Source organism: Vespula vulgaris, chromosome 15 (genome assembly GCF_905475345.1).
Source record: "Vespula vulgaris chromosome 15, iyVesVulg1.1, whole genome shotgun sequence".
In the NCBI taxonomy this organism is placed as follows: Eukaryota; Metazoa; Arthropoda; class Insecta; order Hymenoptera; family Vespidae; genus Vespula; species Vespula vulgaris.
The window spans coordinates 1,793,995-1,805,163 of NC_066600.1; the positions used below are offsets into that span (position 1 = coordinate 1,793,995).

General features: G+C 27.7%; 3 protein-coding genes across 7 annotated transcripts; 1 reads left to right on the forward strand and 2 right to left on the reverse strand.

The window, feature by feature from the left end:
* Nucleotides 1-2,337: 2,337 nt before the first annotated feature.
* LOC127069255 (uncharacterized) lies at nt 2,338-4,803 on the reverse strand. Of its 2 annotated transcripts, XR_007783392.1 has the most exons (5): nt 4,708-4,803; nt 3,507-4,125; nt 3,014-3,250; nt 2,671-2,824; nt 2,338-2,441 (listed from the first exon to the last, which is right to left on the reverse strand). XR_007783392.1 is itself a non-coding variant. In XM_051006037.1 (3 exons), exons 2-3 carry the CDS (start codon nt 3,932-3,934, stop codon nt 3,173-3,175), a joined length of 450 nt encoding a protein of 149 aa, XP_050861994.1. In that variant the 5' UTR covers nt 3,935-4,125; nt 4,708-4,803; the 3' UTR covers nt 3,040-3,172. The 2 variants fall into 2 exon arrangements, 1 of the variants encoding a protein (XP_050861994.1); XM_051006037.1 differs by lacking the exons at nt 2,338-2,441; nt 2,671-2,824 and having other exon boundaries at nt 3,040-3,194.
* Nucleotides 4,804-5,274: 471 nt separating this feature from the next.
* Nucleotides 5,275-8,878, forward strand: LOC127069581 (N-acetylneuraminate 9-O-acetyltransferase). 3 transcript variants are annotated; one of them, XM_051006726.1, is made up of 11 exons: nt 5,275-5,719; nt 5,885-5,981; nt 6,050-6,308; nt 6,388-6,645; nt 6,718-6,953; nt 7,011-7,232; nt 7,316-7,637; nt 7,714-7,953; nt 8,065-8,355; nt 8,447-8,665; nt 8,752-8,878. In XM_051006726.1, the coding sequence occupies exons 1-11, from the start codon at nt 5,605-5,607 to the stop codon at nt 8,875-8,877; spliced, it is 2,385 nt and encodes a 794-aa protein (XP_050862683.1). In that variant the 5' UTR covers nt 5,275-5,604; the 3' UTR covers nt 8,878. The 3 variants fall into 3 exon arrangements, with proteins under 3 accessions (XP_050862683.1, XP_050862686.1, XP_050862687.1); XM_051006729.1 differs by having other exon boundaries at nt 7,352-7,637; XM_051006730.1 differs by having other exon boundaries at nt 5,889-5,981.
* On the reverse strand, nt 8,205-11,011 carry LOC127069584 (mpv17-like protein 2). Of its 2 annotated transcripts, XM_051006739.1 has the most exons (4): nt 10,575-11,011; nt 10,343-10,499; nt 10,129-10,269; nt 8,205-8,353 (listed from the first exon to the last, which is right to left on the reverse strand). In XM_051006739.1, exons 2-4 carry the CDS (start codon nt 10,487-10,489, stop codon nt 8,348-8,350), a joined length of 294 nt encoding a protein of 97 aa, XP_050862696.1. In that variant the 5' UTR covers nt 10,490-10,499; nt 10,575-11,011; the 3' UTR covers nt 8,205-8,347. The 2 variants fall into 2 exon arrangements, with proteins under 2 accessions (XP_050862696.1, XP_050862695.1); XM_051006738.1 differs by lacking the exon at nt 8,205-8,353 and having other exon boundaries at nt 8,609-10,269; nt 10,575-11,004.
* Nucleotides 11,012-11,169: the final 158 nt, after the last annotated feature.

An 11,169-nucleotide genomic window follows, 5' to 3' on the forward strand; every position in this document is an offset into this window, starting at 1 on the left:
AATTACTGCTATATTAATTCGTTTATAATATCTTCAATTAAAGTTGTATTTAATTATCTGATAAAGTAATCATATAACATCTGCGCAGTAAATGTTATCCATTTAATAATAAATTTATTATTATCGAGTGTTCTTAGAGAATATTCAAATTTTAATAAAAATTATAATGTGAAATTTTTGTTAGATATATAGGATATTCCGAAATAAGTGGAAATTAGAGATGATTCCAGCATAGTTAAATGATAAAAAAAAATATACTAGACTTTGTTTTCGAATTATAGTATATTTTGCCGCAACAATTTTTTCGTTAGATAAATGAAACTGAATCAAATAAGCAAGTACAAAGAAGTTTCAACATCTGGACACATGGAGAGAACGAAATAGTCATTGATAGTTTGCAGGCTTGTATTCACATGCAAGATGGTCATTTCTTTGAAGATATGTTATGAAAGTAAAAAGATAGCAGATTAGAATTCTATTGAAAATTAAATACCATAATATACATGTATATATTTATTTGAACTCAGTTTTCTATTTTTTTTAAGTGCTGATGCTATCCCTAAAATACTTCTGGTTTATCCTGATACTTAACTTGCGATATTCTTGAAATGAACTTATTGTGATATTTAAGATAAAGCTTTTTTTAAACGGAATATAAGCAAAATCGAAATGAGATAAAGAAAGATTGAGAGGGAGCAATCGAGCGAATGGAAAAATTTGAAAAATCAAGTGACCAACTTGACAAAACCACGCGTGAGCCACCTTGAAGCTTCATCTTTTTTAACTAGAATTTCCTGTCGAACAAATTCCACGGGCTTTTGTCACGTCGAAGTTGTCGCTAATCGTCAGGGCTTTTTGTCTGCCAATCAAGCTTCGATTACCACAATCTTCTCACCTTGGCTCGTCACTTTTTGACGAGCCGGCATGGTACGGTCATTTTAGGCTGGACATGCGACACCCGACTGACAAAATTTGATTGATGCCATAACTGTTGCTTGAATAATAACAAGCTTTGACTTTATCGAAACGCCTAGTCTCTCACCGTAGTTAATTGGCAATTGTTTATCTATTATTTTTAAAAGGACAAAACAATTTGCGCGGATCACTCGAGATTGTTGCGCGAATATGAAAGAAAAAAAAAGAAAAAAGAAAACTTGACGTTAATCGTTTCGAACAGAAAAATATTTTGATCCGATGGTTTATTCGAACGTTAGTTCTAATATTTAATATACACTGGCATATAACTTTATTGCACATTATTCAATTTGTCTTAATCTAGACTGGAGAAGAAACGAAAGTGTGTCATGACAAACGTTCGTGAAATCACATCCCTCGTAGGATGTACATACTTTTGTTATACATTACACGTATATTATGTATATATATGATTTGTCCGATCGAACGAAGTTTCTCTAAGAGATACCAAAAAAAAAAGCTGTAAAAATCATAATTTACACGTAATTAGGATATAAAAAAAGAATTATAGTATCCTTCAAAAAAAAAAAATGGAGAAAAGAAACTATACATTGATCTTCGTCTTCATAACTCGAAAAGATTATGAGTATAAAAGAAAAAAAATTAATGTTTACGCGTACACATCGTAGCTGATTCAGAACGTGTGCAAAATTTTTCTCGATAAACTTTTTTATAATTTCAATCAATTGCGAAATATTTGCTCTTATATCTATATACGGACACATCCGTACAGGGGAAATACTCCGTAAACGCACATGTTCTTTAGAAATATACTTCACAATACACTTCATAACGTTCGTTATGACGAAACTTAATACATATAATCAATTAAATCTACAAAAGTGCAAATAAAGTAATGGACGATCAATATAGTCTTTTTTCCAAGAAGAATTACACGTTCATCATCATTTATCGCGGTACTTTTTTTTCGAAAATACATCTTCTCCCGTCTTATCGCGCAATTGTCTATATTGTACATTGCTATCATATCATCGTATCAGAAAGGAATCTCCATTCATATCGAGGACTGATTAAGACTATACAGGGGGGAAAAAAAGAAGAAAAAAAGAAAAAAAAAAGGAAAAGAGGAAACGAGGAAAGATCGTTTAGATTACAACATTTTTTTATAGAATAATCTGAGTACCAACGACTGACTCATTTTAATTCTATAAATGTATTGCATCGTATATGTCATAATACTTCGTCAAATTTTTATAGTTATATTAGATCTAATTTTGATTTAACGATTCAACGCGCAATGCATTTCGTAATATCTATGTTAGGTTCAACATTAATTGGTACATATATACTAATTTTTTGTACTCACTCGCTTGAATAAAGTCGGAAATAAAAAAAGACGATTATAGTCGTCGATATTTATGTAAAACGGCGGTGCTAATAGATTTCGTATACAGCGCAGCCCTGCCAAGACGCTTATAAATGTCGTCGTTAAACTTGCGTTTATCCTGTAACATAAAAAACAAAGAAAAAACGATAAAAAATCTTGTGTATTTATATTAAAAAATAGATGTTATAATATTAATCAAAATTACTGGAATAATTAATAACAAATTAATAACAAAAGCGATTATTTTATTCCATCAAGTTAAGTGAAAATAATTTTTTTTTGTTCAATACTTTTTTTTAGTAGTTTATAAGGTTTATCATATTTTCATATTTCTTGCTAAAATATACCTCACGTTTTATTGTTTCCTGTTTAATGTTAAATTTCTTCGTAAGGTATCATTTCAGTTGACAAATATTCTGCAATGTTCTCATTGATAATAAAACTGTTATATAACTTATACCTATCTTGTATTCTCAAGTATATACATCTATCCGTGTGTGTCTATGTACGTATAATATATATTGCAGGTGGTTATTACATAACTATACTATAATATGACTAATAACATTGTTATGCTTATTTATTTTGCTTATTCTATTTATTCTTACATCTTTTCAATTACAAGATATTATAGAGAAAAATAAAATATGCCAATTTTCTATATGAAAACGATAATAATAATAAACTTACCATAATTTATGTATATGCAAATATTCGTCGAGTATGATCCAGCTATATCTCCAATGTATTATGCACATTATTCCAAATACGAAAGTATAAATGATCTTAAATATTTGACATAGTATTTGATTGAACAAACTATTCTTTTTTATCTTGTTATTCACATAATTATGAAGCTGATATTTCATCACTGCAAACATCATGTGAAACAGTATGCCAAATGTGAAACATAGCCAAAACGGAAACCTTTCGATATAAACAAATGTTGATTTATATTCAAATTGATCATTAAAATAAAAGTTATTTGACAATGCAAAATTACACGTATTTATTAGAATATTTTTATATGTTGCACACGACTACTTTAAAACAAAATTTGTTTTTCTCTTTTTTTTATTAAATTTATTTATTGAATTATCTTTAAATAAAAAAAAATTTATTTGAATAAAACGAATAGAACAGAATTTTGTTAAACCTACTAATTTGTGATTTTCGTTCTTACATTTCTTGATGAAAATCCATTAGCCCCCATACACCTCTCCAAAAACCGACTACAGATGGTCCGATTGTAATTGTGCAAATCGTTACATCGATTAATGTCAAAGTATAATTCTTCTGTGAAAACAATCGTGTCTCTTGCTTTTCATCTATTGTTTCTTTTCTTAAGTGATCTTCGAAACGATCGTTTAAATCATCGTTCAATATCATTCCATTTTGTGCTTCATTATCACTGCTACTTGTAACTCGACGCAAGTGTTCATTTTTATTATTTTTACTTGTTGTATTAAAATTCAGTAATACCGTATTATCAATCTTATCTGATAATTTTGAAGTCAAAAAATTCCGAGATGAAGACTTTTCGGTATTGCGATTATCCGTAAATTCACTCTCTTTAGATGTATGTACGATATTAAAATTATTCAATGACATTTTAATTTTTTCTCCTCATTCATTAGTATATTTTAAAGAAACGATCTTCTCGCACGATGTCTTTTCATGTACTGACTCGAAAAAGGTTTAAAAATTATGCACTTTTTATTATCACTTCTTACCGTATCGATAATTATCACCATTTCAAGAAAAAAGCTTATTTCTGTTTTTATGTATACAATTTTTGCCTCCTGAAAGAGAAGAAAAAAAACGATAATTTTTAAAGCTAGAAATATCACATTTATTATTTCCCGATCATGATTATTAAAAAAATACAGTCTTTATTGATAATAAAAGAGCTAATAAAATTATTCAATTTAAAATTACAATATATATATATTTTTTTTATTAATTTTGAATAATTATATATATAATTAATTAATATATTTTAATGTTTAAAATAACAAGTATAGTTGCAAAAATGAATTACATATAAAAAAAATAAATAATACGTAGATACAATGGCTATCTTTTTTTAATTATCGCAGTTTGATAATTTACAGTGTCCCGCCATATTGATTTTATCTGGTAGATATATTAATTGTATTTATCATTTATTTGTATTATTTTTATAGATTTATCGCGAACGCAAAAATAATACAGTAACTTCCGCATAGCGATAAAACTGTAGATATATCAACTTTGAGATTTAATTATTTAAAGATAAATCATTGATCTACTATTTAACTACAAATCATTGGTCTAAAAAACATTTTAAACCAAATCTTTCAAATGATTCGTATATATTTTCAATGATTTTTAAATGTTCATACTTAATTTTGTAAATACACCAAACTGAAAATATATTACATGTTATTATCTTTCATCATTTACATTTTTACACATTTTAATTTTAAATTGATGCTGAAAATGGCATCGAACCAGAACTAAACGATACCAAGATTTTTTTGATATCATCGTTTCTGTCTTGGAATGACGCGCCATCTAGTGTACAAAAAAATATATACACTTTCATAAAAAGATACCATAATATCTTAATTTGACCTAAAAATGTTACTATTTATAGATTTAATAAATTTTTTGACTGAGACCGATTTCTTTTAATGGAAATCTTTATATTACTCGTTATTACACAAATGCAATATTCAATCATATTTTGCTAAAAAAAAAAGTATGAATATGATATATCATTATCTGCTTTTTCTAGAGTTTTATTATTCAACAATAAAATATTTAGTTATAAATTCTATTTTTGATTTTATTTTATTTAGTTATAAAAAATATTTGATTATAAAAATAGATTTTATGTCACTTTATATATATACATCTATTTATCAATGAAGCTATTATCGTACATTGTAAATGAAGCTTAAGGAATCTAAGCGCGACATCAGACAATACGAAAAAAAAATCTAATCGGTAGTACTATGACGTGATGACATTTGAAAGTTTGGTTGATCATTAAATTGTCATTGAACACTGTTGATCGTTCAATAATATTCATATTATTTCAATTTTAAATTGCTTTTGATTGTATTAAACTAATTCACATCCTAATGCATTACACTTGAAGATAGTTATAACTCGACATTGATATGACAGTGACAACATTCATTATGTATTAAATTATTAAATTCAATGCAATGTTTAAGTTGATGTTTTTGTTATAATCATAAAATGCATCCAAGTGATTAAGAAAGAAATTATACATGACTTCTGCGGAATATTTTATCAGTTTGATAACAGTGGCAAGTGCAAAAAAATTAGCAACAGCACTTGTCGTTTGTTTTATACTCTACCATGGCGTTATGCATCTTATTTATGGTAACATTTTTATTCATTTTATTATTCTATTTTAAAGATATATTTTTAAAAGATACATATTTTTTAAGAAAATATATCAGAGATATAGTCATTAACAATTTCATTATTTTATATTTTTTATGGATATGCTCTTAAAAATAGAGATTGTATTTTTCTGTGTTCAAGGTAGCGATTCTTGTAAATGGTTATTAACAGAAGGGAGATATAAAGGAGATAAAGAATGGCAACCTTACGGCTGTATGATGCATCATTATACACAAACGTAAGGATGTAATATCTATTATTGTTTTATATTTCTCTTATATTAATGAAAATATATAATTTTTTTAGAGATAGTAGGAGATGCATGAGATATTTGGCTTTTATGGGTCATCACAATCATTTTGTATTTACCGGTGATGCTAGAATAAGACAAATTTACAAATCTTTTGTATCACAATTCGTAGTGGATGGAAAAGCATCAGATCTCACTGAATTGCCAGAAAATTCAGATTTAAGTTTTAATGATGCACAATTGAAATTACATATGCAGTTCCTATGGAGACCCAAATTGGATAACACTATGATAGAAGACTTTAGGCATTGGATGGTATAACGAGTATATATTATAAATGTTCATGATGAAAAATATTTAAATAGTATCATATACTTATCGTATGCTCTTACAGAATGGTGAAACGCCTAGTTTAATTATTGCAGGCTGTGCAGCTGCTGATATTCTTGCAAATAATATTAGTGAAACGCAATTATATTCAGATTATAGTATGGGTCTTGTAAGATTAGTACAGCCAGCAGATATTTTAGCTAAGAAAGATTCACAAGTATTGTGGGTGATGCAAGATCCTGTAGTGAAAGAAAGATTGCCAGCTCAATTATCAGTGATAGACAATACACAAATTAATGTGTGTAATAAGGCAGCTATAGAAGTAAGAGAGTGAAAATAAGAAATATAATATTAAGTATTTTACCATGCTGACAATAAATTATATATTTTGTAGATTTTATCTCATAGTAGTGTACGTATATGGGAGAGTAGTAGACTTGTTGGGGCAGGTGTATTGGAACAAAGTCCAGATGGATACTTAGCTAGTCCATTATCATTACGTCATAAAGTTCAAATATTACTGAACACTTATTGTAACAATCATATGAATTTTGATGATGGCAGTTGTTGTAGCTATCCAGAATCAGCTACAACTTTGCAATTATTGACTTTATCTATTTTAGCACTATGGTAAGTACTAATATTTTTATCATATTTCTACAGTGAATAACTGAAAATCTGTTATAGTATAATAATTGGTGGGAGTGTTTGGTTGTATAGAAGATTCTGCCAACATCGATCAGAAGTTTCATACCTTAGTGTAGATACAGAGGAAACCAAAGATACGGAACAAACAGAATCTTCTGAAGTTGTACAAATAGAGCAACCTCAAGTGCAAGACTTTTATAGCTTAAGCACATCTTTGGCTATTTTATCTACTATATTAGCATACTTTTATTTGTGTGACAGGTATATTTATAATTATATAATGGATTTATCTAGACTTAATTTTAAAACTGTCCTTTTTGTTTTCTTTTTTATATTATATTCAGAACAAATTTCTTCATGAAGGAGAATAAATATTACAGTGAATTTAGCTTCTGGCTCCCTCTTGGATATATCTTAGCTCTTGGATTATTTTTTACTGAGCATTGTGAAAGGGGACCAAATGCATTAAATAGGGAACAGACAGATGAATGGAGAGGTCTAATGCAAGCAGTAGTGCTTATATATCATGTTACTGGTGCCAAAAACGTTTTACCGATTTATATGTACTTAAGATTAATTAATTCTGCATATTTATTTCTTTCTGGATATGGACATTTTTGCTATTTTTGGCAAACAGGTGATGTTTCTCTCATCAGATTTGCCAAGGTAAAGAAATACTTTTAATTATACTCTGCATTATAATATACAAATGAAATAATTTTTAAAACTAATTATTTTTTAGGTCATGTTCAGATATAATTTATTAACCGTAACATTATGTCTATGTATGAACAGACCTTATCAATTTTATCATTTTGTACCATTGGTTTCATTTTGGTTTTTGGTTATTTATTTTTTGGCATGGCTACCTCCTAGAGTATATTCTGGAAGTTTAGCTGAATATGGTCCAAGAACATTACTTTATCTTGCCTTAAAATTATTGGGTTTAGTATCAATAATTACCGTATTATATATGTCAGAGGTAAGAATACTTTTTACTTTAAATATTTTATATGACTAATTTAAATCTAATTATACAATACATTGTTAAAGAAGTACTTCTTTTATGTAATTATTATTTTTGTAATTTCAGGTGTTTTTTGAGAAAGTATTTGTTACACGACCTTGGAAAGCATTATTCGTTACAACTGACGATGATATACGAGAATGGTGGTCGAGATGGCGAGTCGATAGATATAGCGTTGTATGGGGTGTTACATTTGGTGCTGCTCTTGTAGCTTTACAAAGGATAGATCATATACCAGGAACAGCATTATCTTCAGTATTGGCACTGATTTCTTTAGTAGCTTACACTACTTTTACAATATTATGCTATTCGGTATCCGAGTGCGAAGAAATACATTCTTATGTGGCCTTTATACCTGTAATATTACATATACTTTAAATTTCTTTAATTTTAATCTTATCTATGATTTATATATATTTATATATATATATATTAATTTTATTTATAGATCGTAGGCTATATTGTACTTCGAAATGCTTCACTAGCACTACGTGGAAAACATTCCGTCCTACTAGCTGGATTAGGTAGGATTAGCTTGGAAACATTAGTTGGTCAAGGTCACATATGGTTAGCTGCAGATTCACATGGTGTATTAGTACTACTACCTAGGTTTCCAGTATTAAATCTTTTAATTACTTCATTTATCTTCATTTGTGCAAGCCATGAAGCAAGTAGTACTTCCTTTCAATTTGCTACATTAGTATTCCTACATGTATTACAGAATTTATTATATTTTCTTTTTTCTATTGACAGATACATAGATTGACAATTACGTTGGTACCATATGCAGTACCAAATGACTGGAGATTGGTAGCTCGGAACTTATTATTATTTATTGCTGTATTAGTACCTATTGGAATACACGATGGAATGTTCTGAATGCAATACATTTTATTTTCCATGAACATTTCGAATTATTCAGTATCTGAGTACAAATTCGAATCTTACACAATGGGTAATACACAGTTAATTTATCATATTTATTAATATTACATTATAATATGACGGACTATGTAAAACATTTCAACTGCTATATTTTAAGAAAAAAAAAAAAAAAACAGGAATTTGGGAGAAACAAATTATTTAATTTATTCACACTTTTATTTACGTGTATTTTTCACACATATTGACTTTTTTATATAATTCCTTTTATCTTTTACATAATTCGAGTTTTTATTACTATATATTGTATTATTTATTTATCGAGGTTGTTAAAGTATCCTTAAATAAGTGTCGAATAAGATAAAGACAATCATTAAATTATAATAAATAAGAAAAAACATATGAGAACTTATGATTTTTTGTGTAGAATCTGATAAGGATTAAAGAATTTTTACCATGAAGACAAACTTGAAGATTTCGTGAGTGATTTTTTTTTCTCTTTCTTTTTTTTATGCCTATATTTTAATTTTGATATGCATTCCATCTTTTTTGAATGACTTATGAATTATTACATTATAGTATTGAAATTAAAAATTATAATATTCCATTTAAAAATACCAACAAACTTTTAGATATTGTTTATAAAAGATAAAAAAATAAATGATCTTTTTACACTTATCAAATTGTATACCTAAAAGTTATAAGAACATGTTCTCATAATATGTTTACTCTTGTTAATTATGATTTATAGATACCGCTTCAAATGACACTTACTTAGAAAATCTTATACATCAATTTCAGATAAGATAATACAATACTAGTCCTATTGGCAGGAAAACTCATTATGCAACAATGTCATTTCAGTAGATACATTTCTAACTAGAACAACATTTTTTTAAATATTTCTTTGCTTCAGTATTGCTATGTGTTAAACAATTATTAAAATTATTTATAAATACAATTATGTTAACATTTTATGTTATCTTTGTCATGTTTCACATGACTTGTATAAACGTCATAGCCAAGAGATATAGTATTATCATATAAAACTCTGTATTTAGTTGGAAGAAAATAGAAGTTAATGATCTGTGCTGGTGGCCATATTACCCATTCTGCTAAGTACAATCTATGTGCCTTATTTACTATCTCAGTTTTTAATTCTGACAAATTACTTCTTTCCAATAATGCTAATGTTAAAAAAAACATGCTTATACAAAGTGGTGAACAGACAAACTGATCAATAATTACTTTTTTCAGTACAATTTTACTAGTGCGTCCAGATAACTTGGAATCCAAGTATCTGTACCAGTAATGGCAAAGTATACCAATGGACATGCCACTCACGGCCATATTTCTTGTTCTGCTTGGACTCCATTTTTCCCATTCACCCTAAAAGTAAAGTATAAGCTTTGTGTGAAATAAAACTTAAAATTATTAGGTGGTTGTATCAAATGTAGTAAACCTTGATTATTTCATAGTGTTGTTCTATAATATCTCCTACAGCTGAAAGAGAAATTGATATGGCTACATTGGTGTATAATAAATTTTTTGATGAAAATAATTGCTCTTTTATAGCGTTTACTTTATAGAACCATCTGGCTCCTCTCATTGTTTAGTTTCTGGAATCATTGAATCTTTAAATATTCAAGATTCATGCAAAATGGATTTGTAATAGTTCTTATATCTGTACATACCATTTTTCAATAGGAAACATAGAATCTCATTATGAGTATAGGATTTGATATAAGAATAAATCAATAGCTACGGTACAATTTGTAGGTTAAATTATAAAATAACGTACGTAATGCTCAATTTTTTTTCATATCTTAAATAAATATTACAATTTAAACACGTTTAAAGTAAAATTATTTCTAGGAAATAAAAGTAACTTCTGAATGATATGATAGACACGTGATAGTGTCGTAATAAAAGATAAAATAAGAAACATTATATATTTTTTACAATATAATATCATTCACGTGATAAAAGTTGGGCCATTATAAAACTTAAAAAACTAGTTTATACAACAATTTCACTATTTTAATATTAATTTTGTAGAACAATCACACACGTTCGATCAAAACCAATAATGAGATCAATTTGCCGCATTTATTTTTCTTCCATAGTAACGAAAGGAAATGATTCCACGCATCAAGGGTTATAATACCAAACGACAATTATCAGAAGCTTGCAATGGTGAGAGTGTATGATCAAAAATTCCTACTATATCAACGTACGATAAAAAAGACGCAACGTTTCTGTCGAGCATGTAATTAAAAGAAAAGTAAC

Bases quoted from the DNA above. Each gene is read 5' to 3' on its own strand.
- LOC127069584 (XM_051006738.1), bottom strand. From the start codon at position 10,489: ATGAGAGGAGCCAGATGGTTCTATAAAGTAAACGCTATAAAAGAGCAA. The intron at 10,270-10,342 runs GTTTACTACATT...CTTTACTTTTAG, and splicing joins AACACTATGAAATAATCAAG to GGTGAATGGGAAAAATGGAG.
- LOC127069581 (XM_051006726.1), top strand. From the start codon at position 5,605: ATGACTTCTGCGGAATATTTTATCAGTTTGATAACAGTGGCAAGTGCA. The intron at 6,646-6,717 runs GTAAGAGAGTGA...TATATTTTGTAG, and splicing joins GTAATAAGGCAGCTATAGAA to ATTTTATCTCATAGTAGTGT. The intron at 8,356-8,446 runs GTAATATTACAT...TTTTATTTATAG, and splicing joins CTTATGTGGCCTTTATACCT to ATCGTAGGCTATATTGTACT.
- LOC127069255 (XM_051006037.1), bottom strand. From the start codon at position 3,934: ATGTCATTGAATAATTTTAATATCGTACATACATCTAAAGAGAGTGAA. The intron at 3,195-3,506 runs GTAAGAACGAAA...TGATGTTTGCAG, and splicing joins ATGGATTTTCATCAAGAAAT to TGATGAAATATCAGCTTCAT.